The 21,349-nt window shown below is 36.1% G+C and overlaps 1 protein-coding gene across 1 annotated transcript in view; it reads left to right on the top strand.

The window, feature by feature from the left end:
• sh3yl1 (SH3 and SYLF domain containing 1) overlaps positions 1-21,349 on the top strand; it is a 38,643-nt gene that overhangs the window by 6,343 nt on the left and 10,951 nt on the right. Inside the window, exons 2-9 of the mRNA XM_026933738.3 lie at positions 6,287-6,397; positions 11,544-11,657; positions 12,948-13,012; positions 14,585-14,697; positions 17,575-17,703; positions 17,813-17,963; positions 19,908-19,977; positions 20,165-20,230. Of these exons, the coding sequence (XP_026789539.1) occupies positions 6,287-6,397; positions 11,544-11,657; positions 12,948-13,012; positions 14,585-14,697; positions 17,575-17,703; positions 17,813-17,963; positions 19,908-19,977; positions 20,165-20,230 (819 nt within the window). The remainder of the gene's footprint in view (positions 1-6,286; positions 6,398-11,543; positions 11,658-12,947; positions 13,013-14,584; positions 14,698-17,574; positions 17,704-17,812; positions 17,964-19,907; positions 19,978-20,164; positions 20,231-21,349) is intronic.

Below are 21,349 nucleotides of genomic sequence, written 5' to 3'. Positions count from 1 at the left end.
TGCAGTTATTGCAAGCAAGGGATATGTAATAAATAGTAAGTGTTAATTTAAGACTATCTGTTCCAATACTTTTGCTCACCTAAAAATTGGGTGTTCTGCCACCATTGATGCAATGTTTTAAGTTGTTTAACACATCTACACGTAAATATCAGGAAAAATAAAAGCTGAAATTCTGATCTACCGTCTCTACCATCTCAAACCCAAATTGGCCTTGCCATTCCAATACTTTTGGTACCTTAAACAGAATACCCTTCCATCCTTATACCCATCAAGTCTTAAGTACACTTAAGCTGCAGTAATACTAAAAGAGCGTTCACTTGTGTCCTAATTTCCTTCTTGAACAAGTCGTGCTTTTTTGCATTGAAAAAATATTTTAAGGGTGTGTGCTATTTTCAAAAGGAATTTGAGCCTTTGGGCACAGAAAACAAGAGGTTGTTGTGATAAATGAATAAACAGTTGAAAGAAGCCTATTGCTTACAAGGTTTAGGTGTCAGCTGATGCCAGGATAGGAAACAGGGCTGCTATTACCACACAGGATATTTCGTTCAACTTGGGTCAACATTCTCAAGTATATATTAGACTGTCAAGTGATTCATTTTCAATATTTAGTCAACTCTTATCCATATTGACACTGACTCGCTAGCATGCTAAACCTCCATGTAAGTGCACTTTGCTGTAGGTATACAATTATCTGTATTTTTATTGCTGGTGTACATGGTGGGGGAATGGTGTTGTGTATGGCACTGTATCAGAGACAGTATAAGATGAGTGTAATAAATAACTGTAAAAAATAAATATAGGTGTAATAAATAACTGCCAGTGGACTGTATAATTATAACTGACAAAACATGACTGGTCAAAGACTTCAAAACATCACAACTGTGTTTCCTAAGGCAACTGAGGCAGTGCAATGCCTATAAAAATGGGTGTAATTGTAATGCACTATATATACCATTACATACTGGTATAAATTATCTCAAAGTGGTCATTAAGTAGTAAAAGTTGGGAGTTTGTGAATAAGAGGTTAATAAAATCCTATGACTGCTTGAGAGGTACACTCACCTTCCACTTTATTAGGAACACCTCTATACCTGCACATTCATGCAGTTATCTAATCAGCCAGTCATCAGTGCAAAAAATCATGCAGATACAGGTCAGAGCTTCAGTTAACGTTCACATCAAACATCAGAATGAAGAAAAAGTGCGTCAAAGTCTGTGACTTTGATCGTGGTATGGATGTTGGTACCACACGTGCTGGTTTGAGTGTTTCATAAACTGCTGATCTCCTGGGAATTTCACATACAGCATTCTCTAGGGTTTACACAATGGTGCAAAAAACAAAAAACACTGAGTGAGAGAGAGTTCTGTGGGTGGAAACGCCTTGTTGATAAGAGAGGTCAGAGGAAGATGGCCAGATTGGTTTGAGCTGCTAGGAAGGATATGGTAAGCCAAGAACAAGAAATGAAGCCTATCATGGGCACAGACTCCCCAAAACTGGACAGTTGAAGACTGGAAAAAGACCAGATTTTTTTCCCCCCTAATCTTCAGCTGTCCAGTTTCAGTGAGCTTGTGCGCATGTTAGCTCCAGACTCCTGTTCTTAGCTGACAGGAGTGAAACCCAATGTGGTCTTCTGCTGTTGTAGTCCATCCACCTCAAGGTTCGATGTTTTATGCATGCTGAGATGCTTTTCTGCTCACCACGGTGGTAAAGAGTGATTATTTGAGTTACTGTAGACTTCCTATCAGCTCAGACCAGTCTGGTCATTCTCGTCTAATCTCTCTTATCCACAAGGTGTTTCAGCCTGCAGACCCTCCGCTCACAGGATATTTTTTTGTTTTTCGCACCATCTTGTGTAGACACTGTTCTGTGTGAAAATTCCAGGAGATCAGCAGTTAAGTGAACTTATTTCAGGTACTACAGGGATTGAGACTTGCCATTGCTGTGGGTTGCTTGGGAAACTATACATGACTGTAGACTATACATGACCTTGAGGACCCAGGTATGGGTGATTGAATTTTCACTGGGGTTGGACAATCGGAACCTGAAGTGGTAACACCTAGGCTGTATGCATGAAACTCAAATATGGGTAGATGGATTTCATCTACATTTTCCTATGTTTTATAGATATAAAGATATAAAAGATATAAAAGGAAGACTCTACACCCTGACATTTGACTTGTTAAGACTGCTTATTTTTCTATGAATGATATAAATAGATTATGTAGTCTTGTTTGGAATATGGTAAAAAATAATAAATTGCAGCATTATATCCTTTATGAAAGTATGAGTGGAAATCATGTCTGCAGCTGTTTAACTTGAATAAAAGACCAGTTGCCAGGCCGAATCAGGTGTGGAGTGCAGCAGGGTATGCACAAAGTGAATTCCTTTTAAATTACAGTGTGATGTGCGTTCTGTCTCATTCTGTGCTTTAGCATGATTCAGCACAATCAGAATGTAAGCGAATACATTATTCAGATTGAACAGGTAACATGTTCTGAATACAAATACAGATACGAACAGGAGGTGCACTATTTATTTATTTATTTTTTTAAAGAACACGTTCCAGTAAGGGCAGAATAGATTCCATCGGGACTTATCCTGCCACAAAATAAGTTGTGCAAATGGCCAGTAGATTTTTACGTTCCTGAAGTATGAAGCTCGTGGGACAAAAAAGATTTATGTATTTATTGATACAGACAAATGAAAATGCATCAGTCCTTACTAACTGCCTGGTCAGGACTGTGGTGGTTTAAGTTAGGCCACTTGTATATATTTATATTTATTTTATATGTATATATTTCAGGAAATAGAACCAACTAAATTAATTATAAAATTTCACTGACAGGTGCAAAAAAAAAAAACTGCACATCTGTAGTTGAGACCTGAGCAGGGGATTGTTAATTCCATGCAGTGCAGGCTCTCACTTTCTAACAAGTGTCCAGTTGTGAGACCATTCGTAAACCATTGTTACAGTTTAAAACCATGTCAAATCTGTCTTTTTTTTTTTTCCTGTACATATATGGTAATAGGATCTTTCTTAAATACTAGTGCAAGTATCACTAACACAACTTGGCCAGTTAAAATGGTATGAACTTTACAATGCTTTTAGGAAACCGGATCCAGATCAGAAAATCCAAAAAAACAAACATTACGGTTTTGCCCTTCTTTCTAAGCATAATTCAATCGTTAATATTTTCCAATGCAGGGTACTCACAAAAAGCAATCACAAAATCCCTGTATTTTGGAGTATTTTTATTTTTTTACACTAGTGAATGAATTCTTTCTAAGTCATTTGCTTGTTCATGTGATACAACCACAGAAAACAAGATCAGATGCTATCCACAGCTGTGACTTTTTTTTAAGGAGTTGGCATTAACATACAAGGTCACAGCCTCAGCTAAACTTTGAGCTTAAACATGGAAGCCATGCCAAAAAAACTATTTGCCATGTTTTTGGAGAGGAAGGGAACAGGATCAAGGCGGGGGAACTGGATGATCTGTACCCTGGGACATTTTTTTTGTTGTTGTTATTGTTCCTAGCTGTTTGCAAAAGTAAATAGGAAGGTGAGTTCAGGCCATTAATTGATCTCGAAAGTGTGGGAGGTCAAGTCGTTGAATCATTTGTTCTTTATTAGGTAACAGTTGTGATACCTCTGAAAATACAGATGAAATACTCAGCGTGTGACTGTCTCACAGCTGTTTGACTGTATTCATTTTAAAAACCTACTACTTAGTATTATACCATAGCACTCTTGAATCCTCAATTCTGATTGGTCAGAAGGTGATTCATTTCTATAACAGCAAGGCGAATCACAGATTTATATTAATGTGCTTGTTCTAATAATTTATCATTTCTATGGTATCAGCTCATTCACAGGGACATGTATGGCGGACCACTTACAGACTAAAAGAACTTGCGTAGTTGTTTAAGTTTTCTGTGAGAAGTTGTTTATATGGCATTTTTGGAAGGACTCTCCAGTCTCAGTGCTTCGTAAGCTGTTCCTTTATGATTTCTGACATGGGACAACCTTCAAGATAGTTTCAAGGAAGGCTTGGTAGTTTCTCAGTAATGTGATAAGCTGCATGTTTTTGTCATATTAATTTCACAAGACAGCAAAAAAAGAGTAGTTGGTGAGGGAACAACTGCTCATCTCTGTATAAGTAATAACAGGAACTAAATTGTTCTGCTGATGTTCCACAACATTAAACATAACTATAATTGGATAAAAAGTATGACTCCTTATTCTTCAGTAATATATTGTGTTGGCAATTGCTGTTATGTAAGTCTAAAAAAACCAGGATTTGCTGTTTTTGGAAGATAATCAACTTTGGGGCGGTAATGGCATGCTGTTGATTATTTTTCTATAACACTACACCCAGTCGTGCTTTATTCCTTACTTGATAAATGCTTCCCAAACAAGAACAGTGCTGTAACAATAGGTAATATAAGTGGCAAGACTTTGATAAACATGGAACATAAAATAATGATCATTTGAAAATCGCTTGGCCAGAAAAAAAAAAAAAAAACTAACTTCTCTAGATCAGTGATTGTCATTAGTCCAAGGTAAATAATTTACACCTGACTCATTATATGGTTCATTGATATTTGTAACTGTGGTATGATGACCCATTAGTATTGCAATTTAAAAATGGGACATATCAATGGTCTTCTGCCCACAAGTATTTAAAATAATTGGCATTGTTGTGGAGTGTTTCCTTTGTTGCTCATCATGGTTAATCTCCTTGTGAGTTGGCTGTGTAAAGGTGAAGATTGGCACCTATTTTAAAAACATCCTTATCGGTGGCTGTCGTGTACAGCATTAGTGTTTTTGCATTGAAGCAGTTGTCTCCCACGTGTAATGGAGAATTGTCTTGTTGTCAAAGCTGGTTTTAGGAATTCCAAAACTTGAAAGACTGCATTGAAAGTGACATTTTGCAAGCACCTCCCTGCGTAAACTGTGACAAGGGACCAGTTGCCAAAAATAACTTTCATCTGTACCAGTTGGCTGTTTGATCTTCAGGTGTAAATTTAATGATTCAGCCCAGAAAATTAAATGAGTCAGTACAAAATGAACTAGGGTGGTGGGGGAAAAAGGCATCAGAACATTTTTGCAAGAATTTACAAACAAGAAGCGCATCTTATCATTGGAAACAATAGAAGACAAAGTGACATAGATTCAGAATCTAAACAGATTCTGAAAAGAGAATGATTTGATCTGGGTTTCACAGTTTTGAGACCTTAACCCTGCTCTACCCTACGAAGTTAGTAATTCACTGGTTAGAGTTCTGTGCCTACCGGAAAGTTGTAAGTTTACATACCAGGGCTTCCGGTGACCCACTGTTAGGCCACTGAGCCCAGAGAGAACAGCAACTGGCAAATTAATACAGTATATGTAATGTTTTGTGTATAATCTGACCAATTAGGAGTCCAATACTTACTTAAGTGTATGTACAAGCATGGGCATAGTGCAGGTCTGCTAGGTCAAATGTGGTCATGGAAACCTTCAAAAGCCATAACCAGAAATGTCTAATAAATGCAGAAGTATGAATTTAGCTAGTGTTAATCATTTTAACTTAGGATGATGTAAGCAGGAAGTTATTAGTGTGGGTAATGACTCTGGCAAGTACAATATGTTTTAAGTTATACAACACAATACCTGTTTAGCTTGTGCCATTACTCATAGAGTAGAGGGTGGGGAAAGACACCTCAGGAGTGATATTTGACCAGAGGCGATTTATAGTGGGACACTCCCTAAACAGAAAATTTACGTTTTGGTTCCACCCATAATTATTTACTTGTTTATTTTTCTTTAAATATGTCAAAAACTAATTTGTAGGTTCATAGGGTTCATCATGGCTATGGTGACACCAACAGTATCACTTCAACCCTCTGATTCTTTTGTTCAGTGGAGCCAGTCTATATCTAAAGTAGACTTTAGCTCTAAGGATCAGTAATTGATGTACAGCTAAAGTCATGAAGCTGATAAACTGGCATTTATATTTTCTCCAATCTTGGCTCATGTGCTATCACCAATGTAGACAAATAGTTGAATTTTTGCAGCTAACATGAATCTTAAAATAACAATTGAAAATGAGGAGTTTCATTAATTTATCTGGGTATTAAGACTAAACTAGTAGCTAATCTAACCATTTGTCAAAGTTGTTTAGGCTTCTATGAGGCTTTCAGTTTTGTTTTCGACAGAAGACAAGTCTGTACAGATAAGTCTTTGCAGTAATGCCTTAACTTTATATGACATAAGTGTTCTGTTAATTTGTTTATTTACAGTGAACAACCCCATTCCATCCAACCTAAAGTCTGAGGCTAAGAAGGCTGCTAAAATCCTTCGGGAATTCACAGAGATTTCCAACAGACAAGGCCCTGACAAACTTATTCCAGGTAAACAATATTTATCCATTACTTTATTTCAGTTTTAATTCTTTATCATAAAATAAAGCATAAACCAAAGAACAAACCTTTTTTTTCCCCCAAAATGGTCATTAATGAATAATTAAGTGGTGTAATGTTACTAGTGTGTGTAATCCTACTGCTGTCCCTACTTTTTTAATAATAATAATTATCATTATAGTTATACATTTTACCCACTTGCTACCGCTTTTAGAACATACAGCGAGCCTAGTTGTGTTTAAAAAAAAATCATCACTGTCTCCAGAAATTTGTCTAAATTTCACAAAAACGGACATCTACAACATATTATACAAATAAAGTTCTTATGTTGACAGTTGTAAAGCCTTTCAACTAATTGATTTAAAATGCTGCTTGACAGTCTTCGTTTGTCATAAACCTTGTCTGATAGCAAGATAAGCTAGCTTATGATGATTTACAATGTTTACGACAAGCCTGCCTGTGGCATTACAGAGCATTTCTCTTAATTGATCCCCACTGTGTAATTAGTTGTGTACATTCTCTGTACAGCCATGACACTGGCAGGTTGGTGTGTGCAGTGCTGCTACAAATCTATCAGGTGAATCGAGTGTTCCTGTTATTTTTAAACACGTCAGTGTCACTGCTGGGTTAAGAAACAATCCACCAAGCAAAAACGTCCAGTAAACTTTGTCATGTAGTCAAAAGCTTAGCACATTTTAATGTTATTATTTTTGATATGTAAAGACTATACCATATCATATCATTGCTAGAGAAAATCAGAAAATGTTTTGATATGATTTAATGACAAACAAGGAATGCTGAAAACGTAACATCTTGCCGCCCAGTTGTAGTTATAAAATTAGGTCCTTATGACAGAAACGGTTAAAAAATAATAATAATAAAAAATCACATTTCCTAACTGAAGAGTATTATTCTCAGATTGCTGACTACCATGAAAGAGGCAGAGCTCCAACCCCTAAATTAATTTAATAGAGTGCGTATAGTATATTACTTAATTTACAATGCAGAATGCATACTATACTGCCTACTACTACATGGAATAATACACAGTACACAGGGGTTAAATTTAACCCCTGTGTACTGTGTATTATTCTATGTAGTAGCAGGCAGTATAGTATGCATTCTGCATTGTAAATTAAGTAATATACTATACGCACTCTATATGGCTATATCACACCCATATGTGCAACAAATTTGGAAACACACAATTGTATGCTGTAGCATTAAGATTTCCCTTCACTGGAACTACGGGGGCTAGCCAAAACATGTTTAAGCATAACAATGCCCCTGCACACAAAGCGAGGTCCATAAAGACATGGTTTGCCCAAGTTGGAGTGGAAGAACTCGAGTGGCCTGCACAGAACCCTGACTTCAACCCCTTTGGGATTAATTGGAATGCTGACTGCGTGCCAGGCCTTCTCGGTTATATTTAAAAAAAAAAAAAAAAAAAAAAAAAGGGGTGTCCACATACTTTTGGCTATATAGTGTGTGTGTGTGTGTGTGTGTATGTGTGTGTATATATATATATATATATATATATATATATATATATATATATATATATATATATGTATGTATGTGTGTGTATGTATATATATATATATATATATATATATATATATATATATATATATATATATATATATATATATATATTCACACTAGTATAATGTATAGTATCATTAAAGCAATCAGTAACAAACTGGCACACTCTACAGCTGTACTGTTATTGCTAATTGTCTGGCTAATATTCCGGCTTTTATTTTGAAACGGAAATACCTGAATGCATTGTGGAATGCAACACATCATGTTTTGGCCATTTACTTGGAAAATAGGCATAAGTAGTACTTCATCCATATTTATGGAATACTGAAAATATTTATGTTGTTTACATACTGCGTATTGCATGCTGCTTTTGGGCATGATTCTGGGATCTGCCTTTCTCCCACATTCTATTTATTTAAGGCAACCAAATGCCTGTAAAAAAAGCTTCTGCCAAAACCAAAGAAGACATTGATTTGTTAATTTAGGAAAGCATCTTCCTGGAATTACCACAAATAAAGTTCTCATTCCTGAGTCTTCAAGTCAAGACATGTTTCCAATTTCCAAGATATGGTTTGTTTCAGTTTATTTATTTATGCAGTGCTTTTAACAACATTGTCACAAGGCAGCTAGATATACAGTGGAGTCCAAAAGTCTGAGACCAGATTGAAAATCTGGGATTATTTTATTTATTTATTTATTTTTACTTAAAACTGGAAATAAACAAAGTTTCAGATTTTTGTAAATTCTAAAACAAAACAAAAAAAAAAAGAAATATGCAACAGCTTGACTATTTAGATTTAAGATGTTGCACAATTTCTAGGTTACTGTTTAAATGTAAGCAAATTTGCGATATTGACTGTATTAACTCCTTTATACAAAAGGTCAGATTTCCTGTGAGTCTTATGCCTTCCATCGAAGCACATGTTCAGATGATATGCCTATGGATTTGATTTAACATGGATCATCAGGTTTTACACAAACTTGTGGAGTCTGTACATTGTCATTAAAGCAAAAAGTGGACATACCAAATTCTAAAATTCACGTAAACATTTACATTTTCACAAGATAATTTCATTTGTAACCATTGTATTAAATTGAAAAAGAATGCCAAACAGAAGCATTTTCACTAGTGGTCTCAGACTTTTGGACCCCACTGTAAATTTAGATTTAGATCCTTAGCAAGCAAACCAGAGCTGAAAGTGGCAAAGAAAAACTCCCTGAGAGGACATGAGGAAGAAACCTTGAGAGGAACCAGACTCAAAAGGGAACTCATCCTTTTTACCCAGAGTATTTGAGTCACTACTCTTCCACAACTGTATAAAGTCAAACAGTACTGAGTATGTTGAAAGGATCTTCAGTATGAGCATCAGGGTCTTTTTTTGATTGATTGTTTTTAGCTTTAAATCTATAGTATCAGAGTGAAGTTATCCACTGAATAATGAATGAGACCTAGGCATACACTGTTTTCAGAAGTGGAGTCTTCAGGCTGTCCAAGTGAGACAATCCACAGCCGTCTTTAGGCTATTCATGTGGGCCATCCTCAGCAGCAGCGAGTGATTCTCAGGTGAAGGAAGCTTCAAGCAGAATTAGAGCATCAAGTTGGACCAGGCAGGTCTGGAGGGCAGAAGGAGTCAGGGTCACTGACATCAGCAGGAGTAACATATAGTCCCCTCTGATAGTATTTGAATGGCAAGGCCAATTCTTTAATTTTGGCTATACACTGAAGACATTTGGGTTTGAGATCAAAAGATGAATGTGAAATGATAGATCAGAATTTCAGAGAGAGAGTGAGAATATGTTATTAGGTATGCTCTTGTTCTATAATGGTTTAAGAGGCGGTACATTATGTGTAGAGTCCAAGCAAGGATAGCTATGACAGCATAACTTAAAGGGACAGACAGAAGATACCATGGACACCCTGGTACGTAAAGTGGCCCATCATTTTACCTTCAACAAACCAGAGTGAATGGGGTGGGGGAGGGGCGTATGGGTCGAAGAGGGGGCACCAAACTTTACGTGGTATGCATAGAGAACTCACCATTTATGTCCACAAACTGAGAAAGATCCATCAAATAAGACTTGAGCCAGTTCCCTTAAACTAAGCAACTTTTTCTCGTCTATCTAGAATAATATTATGATCTATGGCAGTGGTTCTCAACCCGCGGCCTGTCACAAATGCAAATGCGGCCCACGACGCTGACCACATAAAAAAAAAAATGATAACTTATAGTTTTACAATTCATATATTTTTTTTAAATGTATTAAACAAATAAGTTTGAACAATAATTTTTATGTCATATAAAATAATTTTGGTGATCATGTATTGTTTTCAGACATGCGCAGTACTGACACAGCTATGAACTGACGCAATTACACAGTTAACGCACACAATTACAAGCGCGCGCTCTGGCAGATTTAAAACAATCATCAATTAATGATCAAAATGGACAAATTTGTTATTAGAGGAGAAAAAAGATGTGAGGAAAATACTAATGAAAGAACACATGCAAACATCAGGTGTCCCATTAATGGTAAGTAGAATTAGACTCTCTAATAATAATAATAATAATAAATCTAATTGTAAGCATTTAGATACCTTAATATCTGGTTAGTTTGCATTGGTGACGTCATATGTAAATGATATGCGGCCCGTGAGACTTGAACTTGGACATAGTGCAGCCCACTCGAAAAAAAAGGTTGAGAACCATTGATCTATGGTATCAAAAGCTGCACTAAGGTCTAGCAACACAAGCAGGGAGACACAACTAGTAGTAGGTCATTTACCACTTTAACCAGAGCTGTCTTGTACTGTGATGAGGCCTTAATCCTGACTGAAAGGTTTCATGAATGTGATTCCTATGCAAGTATGAGCGTAACAGACAGCAGACAAGGGTCAAGGTCAGTTTTTTGAAACAACAGTTTGATAACTGATAGTTTAAGAGATTTTGGTATATAGCCTGTGCTATGTTTATTATAGATGAGTTTTTATTTTTAATAGATGGTTGATTGCTTCTGGTAATATTTGTTTGAGGAAATGTGTAGGTAAGTGATCTAGTACACAAGTTTATTAATTTTACAGAGGAAATTAGTAAAATTAGTTCGGGCTGTTGGATTGAATAAAAACCATAAAAAGTTCTACTGATGTGGTTGTAATTGTTTCTACATAATTAGTTGACAAATTATCTGACTTTACATTAATAATCTGAAGTACACTTCTGCAGGGTTGCATCATGTAATGGCTCAAAATATCAATAGCAAATAAAAACACATAAGTGCATAAATGTCGTTGGAGTTCGTCTGTCTGTCTGTCTGTCTTGGATTTTTATATTGTTCACTTTAGTGACCTGCAATATCACATTAGTTTCATATTTTCACATAATTAAATGTCTACTCCCAATTTCAATAGCAAATAAAAATAACAAAAAATGAGTAAATAACACAGGTTAAGCCAGACTGAGGGGACAGTGTGGGGAATGTGGACAGTGTGTTTTGTGTGGACATTTATGAGGTGTGGAGTTCAGAAACATTTCTAATGAGCCACAGTTGTTTATATATTGATCTTGCTTTCCTTTTTTTTTTCTGTCCAATTAAGCTCATGTGATTGCTAAAGCCCATGGACTGGCAATCCTATCTGTCATCAAAGCAGGATTCATGATCACTGCTCGAGGGGGAAGTGGTATAGTGATTGCTCGTCTTCCTGATGGAAGTAAGTTGATTTTATTTTTAAACACGTTATAAGTAAGGCCTGATGTGTATAGGTCAGTAAGACTCCACATTCTTTGCATCATTGGAATCACACTAAGCAAGCCAATAAAATAGTGTCTTAAATGTTACACAGGGAAACCAATTCAAAATGTTTAAACAAAATATCAGGTTGCATGAACAGCAATGCCTTCAGCTGTTTTATGCAATTTGAAAAATAATAATTTATTTGAAAATCTTGTAGATATTTATTTTGGAACATAAGAACAGAAGTGAACAAGATCCTTTGAAATGCATATGATCACAAATTGGAGGATACACTGCATGACAAATATAATGTCACTGATGTGTATGAATGGTTGACTTTTAAAGGCAAAGTCTACTTTCTGTGTTCCTATAACATTGATAATGTAACATTTAGATCTACTTAATGTTACTACGATCCTTTTGGGGTTAATTTATGGCCTTATTTTGTTTAAGTGGACAATTTAAGTGGACAATACTACTGCAGTGCATAAATGCTAAATGTATTTTTAGTGTGGCTATTTAACACAGATGTTTTTCACCCCCCATCTTTTGATCATCATTGATCTAGGCTGTTGTATAGGACGTGCTATATTGTAACTATTCTCTAATGCTTTAGTGACTACTGTCCAAGTTTGATCTTGTCTTACTTGGTTCCATTTGAACCTCATAAAGTTTTGATCAGAAATGGACAAATCCTAAATCCAATAAGTATCCCACTGCTAAATTTCCATTTCCTGAAAATTGTGACAAACTAGCTAGCTAAAAATAAACCAAAAAAATGTAAGAAAGCAAATTATCATACACTAAACACTATCAAGCATCCACTATATGACCATATATGACCATATATTCTTGTTGAACATCCTGTTCCAGTGTTTGTTTGGGGAAGGACCACACATAGCAGTGATGAACAAATGTCCACATACTTTTGGCCATATAGTGTAATTTTATACTTACAATTTATTAAGAGTAGTTACCAATTGCAAAGATAAAATAAAAAGCTATACTAGTTGTTTAAAACACATTCTGCTTGTTCTGGGCTCCTGGGTTACCGAAAGCTGGTCCTGGGGTTTGAAGGGTGGGATCAAAAATACCATTGTCTCTGTTTTTCCACCGAACTGATGACTTCATCAGTTCCGTTAGCGATGGTGTGAACACAGTTAAAAACCTGTATATTTATAGGTGATTATTTATTTATTTTTTTTCATATTAATGAAATGCAGGCAACCTACTAAAACATGACTTTGTTTCTTGTCCTGTGATAAAGGATGGTCAGCTCCCTCAGCCATTGGCATCGCTGGTCTCGGTGGAGGCTTTGAGATTGGGTTGGAGGTAGGTTTCTGATTAAATCTCATTTATCTCACTATTCATAGGATTGTACAGTCTCTTCAAACCAGGGCCTAAATGAGAACCAGAGCCTAAACCGTAAAATACCATATTAACAAGAGTAATGACACATTTATCTTATTCACTGATCACTATGTGCAGGTTCTGCAGTTTAGGGTGTGGGAATGGCATCATAAACTTATTCCATGGGCATGTAAAGCCTGTTGCCCATGCTCTCTCCCCTGTTAGGGGACATTTGTCTGGTCATATTTATGTCCTGTTAAAGATTAATAATATACTCATTAATATACTGTACTAAAATTTAAAAGACAGATTAAATTGATTGAGGCCAAAGGACAGGTGATGTGAAGACTATATCAAAGCTTATTTTCAATAAAAGTCTCAAGTCTTCCTACTTCAGTATGGCCTAGGTTAATATTATAGGCTATTATACAGTAGGCTGAATGAACACAGACATCAACAACATGAGAATATTAAAATTGTGTGTTAGTTTTTGATTAAAACACACACAATGTTTTTTTTTTAATGCATTTATTGGATAGTACTGTGCTGGTAGGGTGTGGCTGATAGTGTATCATTTTGGAAATCTGGTTTACAGCAATGCAACATGCATATTACATCTAAGAAATGCATACTACTTTTTTTTTAAACTTAAATTACAGTTTGTATTTCTCTTTTAAAGGGTTTTTACACACTTTTAGCATTTAGATAAGATTTGTTTGGTCTTCAGTGGACATCTAAGGCTATTTGTAAGAGGATTTCACATAAGCTTTATACATACTGGCACTAGTGCCCTTTAAATAGAGAGCTATTTGCAGCTCATGAACTGGCTTCATCATTTTTCAGCACAGTGACTGGATCCTTCTATCTTTGGCCCACGCAATCATCCACATGTGCTCCTGCAAAGGTCATTTGGTCATTTGTCAGCACCAGGAAGAGAAAGTCAGGCTTTGTTTTATGGCCTACAGTTTCGCCATTGGGTGACTCATTGTGTACTGAGTACCTGTGTGAAATGACATTGTTGATTACTTTTCTACATTGGGTGCTTTCAGGTTGCGGGTGTAGCGCACACATAGAGCACTATGTATTTTCAGTATTGCATTTCCTTTTTTTTTTTGCATGTAATGCACACAAGTACTGGGTCATTTAGCAGTCTTTTTAGGTGAATGGAATAGCACGTTTTTTTACAATTCAGTCTTAAACCAGATTCACAAACATTCATGCCTCAACCTCCAAGGCAACAAAGCAAGGAAAAATAGAGAATGAAGAAAGTTGGGAGGAGCCAAGACTTAGCAACTTAGCAAGGAAAGCTCTACCGTCCAGCCCTGGGAATAATGAGTTATATTATGCTTAGTCTAAGAATCTCAGGTTCTGTGGAATGGGAGTTCATGGGAGTTCACAATGAGGATTATGATACACCAGGCATATGTGGTGCAGAGGTAGCAGGATGGTAGGATTAGGAGTGTGTTTATCTTTAATGTGATATAATGCCTTGCTGATATTATTATTAGGGCTTATTAGAGCGTAATTGTGCCTATAATTGTTTTTCATCCTTAGGCGTCTGACTTTGTCATCATCTTGAATCAGCGACGAGCTGTGGAAGCTTTCAGCAAAGGGGGAAACCTCACATTTGGAGGGAATTTCACTGTAGCTGTTGGTCCTCTTGGCAGGTATGAGCTATTCCTTCACTCTCCATGCCAAACATTTTCAGTATGCTGACAGCATCTATGAGTGAGGCTGCAGCATTGCTGAAAGAAACGGAGTGTAGTCAGTTCTTGAAATACATCAGTACACTTGTGCTAAGCAGGTGCTTAACTTGATGTTCTGGATCGTTAATTCAGGTTATTGTAATTGTTTGTTTCCAAAGGTTTTTTTGACTAGAGATTTTGAGGCAGGTGTTTAGCAATTTGCACCCCCTTTAATGTGATAGTAAAAGCAATGACCGATAAAGCACATCACATTTCGGAGATGAAATTGCAATAGTCTCACAATAAGATACAGAGAAAATGACAATTTTCAAAAAACTACTTTAAAATACTTAACAGTTTAGTTAAATCATGGGTTTGTCAAGTTTTAAAATCAATTATTAGCTGTCTCCTTGATAACAACAAGCTGTTTTGAGGAGTTGCATGAAAGAACCCCTACTGGAAGTAACCCGCACATGGAGGTAACTGAACTTCTTCTTTGGTGATACACTTGGAATAATGTTTTTTGGTCAGAAGAGGCTAATCTTTTTGGCCCTGCATACTATCAGCATGCAATGGGAACTGCAAAGAAAACACACCTAATACCCACAATAAAATATGGTGGTGAATCCTTAATCCTGTTTGCGCTAGTGGTCCAGGTGTTCTTGTTAAGATAGGTGGCATTATGAATTCCATTGAGCACCAAGATGAATGAATCTTTCAGCAAGATAATGACCCCAAACATAAATCCAAATCAATACGATAATGGCTGTGGTAACATAAAGTTCATATTTTGCAATGAGAAATAATAGTGTTGTGAAATAAAAATGAATTGTAAGAGACAATGTAATTGTGAAAATTAAAAATAAATAAAGAAAGAAAGAAAGATATTTTTTAAATTACAATTTTTGTTAAATTATTTTTTTTTAAATAAATAATTTCTATATTCCTTCTTATATCTCCATATTTTGATATTTAGTATTTCATGTTTCCATAGCTTTTGTATGGATCATATTGGCCAGTGACCTATATCTGAGGGGGGAAATGAGCAGACTGTGGTATCTGAATAGCAGATAATTGAGACGCACCACAGTTATGGGCTGACTTGAGCAGTGCTCAAGTCCGTAAATAATTCTGAGGTCTGAACAATGGTCTACACAATTTCGACATTAGCAGGTGTTTCAGTCCACTTTAAATATGTCCCCCAGAGTATAGGTTAAGCTTTAAGTCAACTGTTACTATTAGCAATTTTGTCATTTAATTCAAGTCAGTAGCTTTATCTTTAGAGTTATGCTCTGATTCTTGCTATTGACGTGCAATTGATAGCATGTGTGTTTTTATTTTTGTTGTTGCTTATAAAGTAACTTCACCCCTAAAAACATGCCATTAGAGTGTTGGATATAACAGCCAAGGATCTTGATGGGTGTATTTGGATTATGAGTGATTTATTACAATAAATGTGCCATTTGTATGGGCTAAGATGATTTTATGAACAGATAGGCAGGGAATAGTATCTAATTTCCTACCAAGGAATGTTGTTGACAGATGAGTAACATTACCTACTACCTACATGCGAAAGCTCTGGCTAATCTGGGGGACTTTTGTCAACAGACATTTTCCCTCAGTGACAAGTTTGTGTACTAACCACAGACACACGAGAGCAGTGTGAAAGCAGTGAGGTTAGATTTGTGGCCTAACGAATAAGGGACAAGAATATTCTGATAGTCCTCAAGGACAGTTAACAGTGTGATAACTATACATATTTATGCTGTTTATTTATAGCGTACTTATTTATGCTATTACTCTGTCGACATTTTATTTTTGGGCACTTATTGGTCTAGCTTCTTCTTCTTCTTCTTCTTCTTCTTCTTATTATTATTATTATGATTGCACAAGTGTGATTCTGGTGGAGAGAATTCTTCCACCTCAGATGATCTACTGTGAATTGTCACTATCTTTGCTGTCACTGTCCATTATCACTAAGCTTTATTTGTGTGATTGATAATGTTAGCTGCCTTGTTACTCACATTACACACTGAGCCCCGCCTCTGCACATTCACACACACTTGCAACCTGCCAAATTAAGTGCACTTTTCAAATATGCAGAGGCACGGGTACTAACAATAAATCAAGGGTGTAACTACTCTTTAAAGTGTAAAAAGGATATGGATGAACTGTATAATGCAATGATTTATGAAGTCATTTGTAAATTCTCAAAGGACAGTAATTCCTATATTGTGTACATATATATCATGTAGGAGTTTAGACAGTTATAATTGTAACTTGTTTGGTGGGTTCATAAATAATTTTTAAAACATGAGCTCTCTCTCTCTGTAACGGAGATGAATATAGTCTGTTACATTGTGTTGATTTTCATTTTGGCGCCTCTTGAGTCCAGTTCCTATTGATGAACAGTGATTTATGCTTTTAGCAAGCATGAGCAAGCACAGCATGTACGATTTTTTTCTTTTTGGTGAGAATTACATATAATGACAGGTAGCACTTTACCACATTAAAAACCGGTAGTTTAATTAAATACTTGGTTACATCCTGTTTTTTGTCTGTCTGTGCATGGGAAATATAGATTTTTTTTTTTTTTAATTGCTGGTTTAATAGTTGTTCATTGAACTAAATAAAACCAAGCTCTCTATATTAATATCATTTTCTAGTATTATGGTGTTGCCATCTGAATATAAATATTTATGAATGTAAAACATGTACATGCATGTCTCAAACACTGAATTTGCAGTGGTCACAGCTAATCATTTGGTGAGAATAGCTTGTGACTGTCTGTTGTCTTTGAATGTGGTTTATGCAGTGCATGCATAAAGACAAACCCGTCTGACTAAGCGTCTTTAACAGGAATTTGGAGGCGGATGTGGCATTCCGCAGCATGGCAGCTGTCTTCTCCTACTGCAGGTCGCGTGGCCTCTATGCTGGAGTTTCTATCGTTGGCTCCTACCTGATGGAACGTAAAGAGACTAACAGGAAGTATGTCCTGTTAAACATTTACTATCATTTGGATATTAATTTGGTATTGTACATTATATTGGGCACTATTTGTTCTTTTGCAAAATGTTCTTCACTTGTTTTCTGGAAGGTTCTATTCCCAAGACATTCGTGCATCTGCCATTCTCAATGGTGATGTGGAGCCACCTCCAGAAGCCTATGACCTTTATGCCATTTTGGAGGACTACACTGAAAAATACACCAGTGATTGGCAGAGCAAATATATGAATCCTCATAGGAAGGTCAGTGTTCCTGTCAAAATCGTGTTTCCTAAGGGTTTTTTTGGATAGTAAAGGTATCCTAAATTCTAAGTCTGATTAAAGCTTCTCTAATGCATTGTGTTGTAGAGTTCTACAAAAAAAAACAACATTAAAGGTACAGTAGATATAAGAAGTCTACACACCACTCTTAAATTTGCAGGTCTTTTGGGAAATAAAAAATGAAACCCAGTTGAATCATGTTAGATCTAACCTGGTTCCATACATGTACACACCCCTTAACTAATACTTTTTTAAAATCACCTTTTGCTTGTAATATAGCGCTCAGTCTTTTTAGGTAAGCGTCTAACAACTTGGCGCATCTTGGTTTGACGATTTTATTCCACATTTCCTTGCAAAAGTGCTCCAGATCATATCAACTTGCGACAAGAGCTCTTCTACACAGCCCTCTTCTGCTAGTTCCTTAGGTTTTTTGTTAAGATTTTGATCTGGACTCTGACTGGGCCAAGTCATTGATGTTATTCTTCTAAAGCCATTCCTTTGTCGACCTAGATTTGTGTTTTGGGTTGTTATTGTGCTGGAGAGTGAAAATTTTCTTCATCTTCAGCTGTGTAGCAGAGGCCTGCAGGTTTTGTGCCAAAATAGATTGTTATTTGGAGCTATCCATGATTCTTATCTAGAGCCCCACAGCATTGTTACCACCACCGTGCTTCACCATGGGTGTGGTGTTCTTTGGGTGATAAGCTGTCGTGTTTTTGCATCAAACATATCTTTTAGAATTATGCCCCAAAAGTTCTGTCTTGGTCTCATCAGACTGTTTTGTCACACAGATGGGATGATTAAATGTATTTTTTGGCAAAATGTTGGGCTTCAATGTTTTTATGTCATTATTTTTTCAGGTTGTTCATCCGTCCATCCATCCATCCATCCAAGATTCTTGTTAGTGCAGTATCTCAAAAGAACAAATGGTTGAATGTTGGTAGGATTTATATGAAATTATCGCAGATTTTGGAATTGATTAAAACAGGGTCAAGGCAAGGTCAAATGTCTGAAATAATTTTTCTTCAGTAGCTTTGTTCCTGTTTCATGTTACCTACATGTTCATGTTCAGGGACTCCAGGCCATTTTCAATCTACTTATGATCACACAACAAAGTCAAATGTCTGAAATAAATTTATTCAATAGGCTTCCTGTGTGAAATATATTAAGGGTATTTCTGGCATACAAATTAATAACAAGAAGGACTAGACTTGTGGCAGAGGCATCCCCACTGACACCGTAGGCATCGAGTTCTTTTTTTATTTGTGAGAAAGGGCTGCAACGAAACAAGATGATACGAGAGATTGTCACCTGCACTGTGGAGCCCTGTTTTCTCCACTTGTTGATAATGGCTGCACAGTGTTCCATGGTACATCTAATGTTTTGAAAATTCTTTTGTACCCCTCTCCTTATCAATACCATTTTACAATGAGTTCCCAGATACAGGTTACTGTACGTTTTTTCTTTGTCTTTTTTTTCCTCTTAAATCCTTTGTTGGTTGTAATATCACATTAAAGGTGGAAAAAGAGCTGACATGATTTATCTTGGTTTCATTTTATTTGCATCGCAAAAACCTGCGATTTTGACAGGGGTATGTAGACTTTTTATATCCACTGCACCCTCTGAGGAATAAACAAAAGACCCCTTCAGACTTTAGTTAACCTTTTTTCTGGGAGTCTTACGTACGCGTGTGTATGAATGGCATGTGTAAGTGTTAAACTGGGCTGTTCATTAGTTCTATTAGAAATTCAGGATTTTGTTTTAGAGCATTGCAGCTATATGGCAAATGGCAGTGGTGCAATGCCATAAGAGCTGTGGCTTAATTATGATACTAGTGATGTAGTTAATCTTGAGCATTGTTACCAGTGAGTGTAGTTTTTATAGGACATATGACATACATGCCTCTTAGTGGTATCTTCATTCTTACAGAGTATAGCCCCAACTAGACCAGCGCCCCCAACCCAGAGATCAGCTTCTTCCTTCACTACAAGGACTGAAGGTAAGAGCCTTAAATAGGAATGAAACAACTGAACTTCTATCCCTTCTTTTGGCAGTAGTGTCTTTCTAATCGAAAAAAGATATGCCAACTTTTGGCTTAGTGATTGGCTCATGATGCACTACGTAATTTGTTCCTAATTTTAGCATTTTATTCATACAGCTCTAATAGTTAAAATCTTTATCCACAGCTTCTTTTAAAGAAACAAGGCCAGCTCTCTATCCCAGTCTTCCTAGCTGGGGGTCTGAAAGCTCAGGTGAGTGAAATACAGAATTATGTTTAATCAGTATTACCAGAGAACATAAAATCCTAGGTGTTTTTGTAAAATGATAACTGTTAATCAGTCCAGGAAATTATCCCCAATAGCTGTCGAGATAGATCCAGAATTATTGGCACCTAAGGTAAAGATAAAAAAGGTTACGGAAGAAAAAAGTTTTAATTTTGGTTAATTAGCTAAAATCTTATCCTAAGAAAATAGAAATATGTATTTTACATGTCTGGAATAAGACTCAAGTGTATTTTGCCCTCATGCACAGAAGGCCCTAACTGGAGGCTAATAGAGAGGCAAAAATTTCTCCAAGGGTCACAGCTGGAGATTTTCAGAAGATGGTAGCATGGTAGGAGGTGTCTCAAATTCCTGCTATATGTTCTCATCAAGCAATCAAGAAGAATGTTATGTTGCAAAGGGAGGTTGCACAAAGTAGTAAATGCAGAAGTGCCAAAGAAAATATCTTTTGTGATTTTTAAAATTTTTCTTAGAATAAATTTACTTCAATAGATTTCTCTGTTGTCCACAATTACATTTTTCATAACCATTTCCTAACCGTTTTTATCTTTACTAAGAATGACCATAATTCTGAACCTGACTGTATGTTCTAGTGAGGTCTTTATGTTAAAATATTCCATAATTTCTCCTTGGGGATCAAAAATGTACATCTATTAACAGTATGTTGTAAATAACAAAGTAGTTTTGAGTGGTCTTAAATGACACATATCTGATACATATTTAGCTCTTGCAATATCACCATCCTTAACGTCTTTTTCCCTATAAACATCTAACAACATCGGACTAATCGAAAAAAAACTTTTGAAACACTTGGAGCATATTTAGAAAATCTCCTAATCTAACCAAGATAAATAATTTGCAGTGTATATGTATTAATTATACATGGTATGCATGATCATATGTATGTTGCAGGTACTGATTCAGTCACTGATCAAGTCAGTGTCAGTAGATAGTGTCTTATTACTGATGTGTTGTTTCAAAAGTTTGGCCTTTAGTTTCTGTTCTTTAACTGAATGGAACCTGGTCTCTCTGAACTGGCAAAATGTAAAATGTATTCCTTCTACTTGACCATGCAAGACACCTGGCAAA

The sequence above is a fragment of the Pangasianodon hypophthalmus genome, chromosome 10, assembly GCF_027358585.1.
Source record: "Pangasianodon hypophthalmus isolate fPanHyp1 chromosome 10, fPanHyp1.pri, whole genome shotgun sequence".
Classification (NCBI taxonomy): Eukaryota; Metazoa; Chordata; class Actinopteri; order Siluriformes; family Pangasiidae; genus Pangasianodon; species Pangasianodon hypophthalmus.
This window is presented reverse-complemented; position numbering and strand designations above follow the sequence as displayed.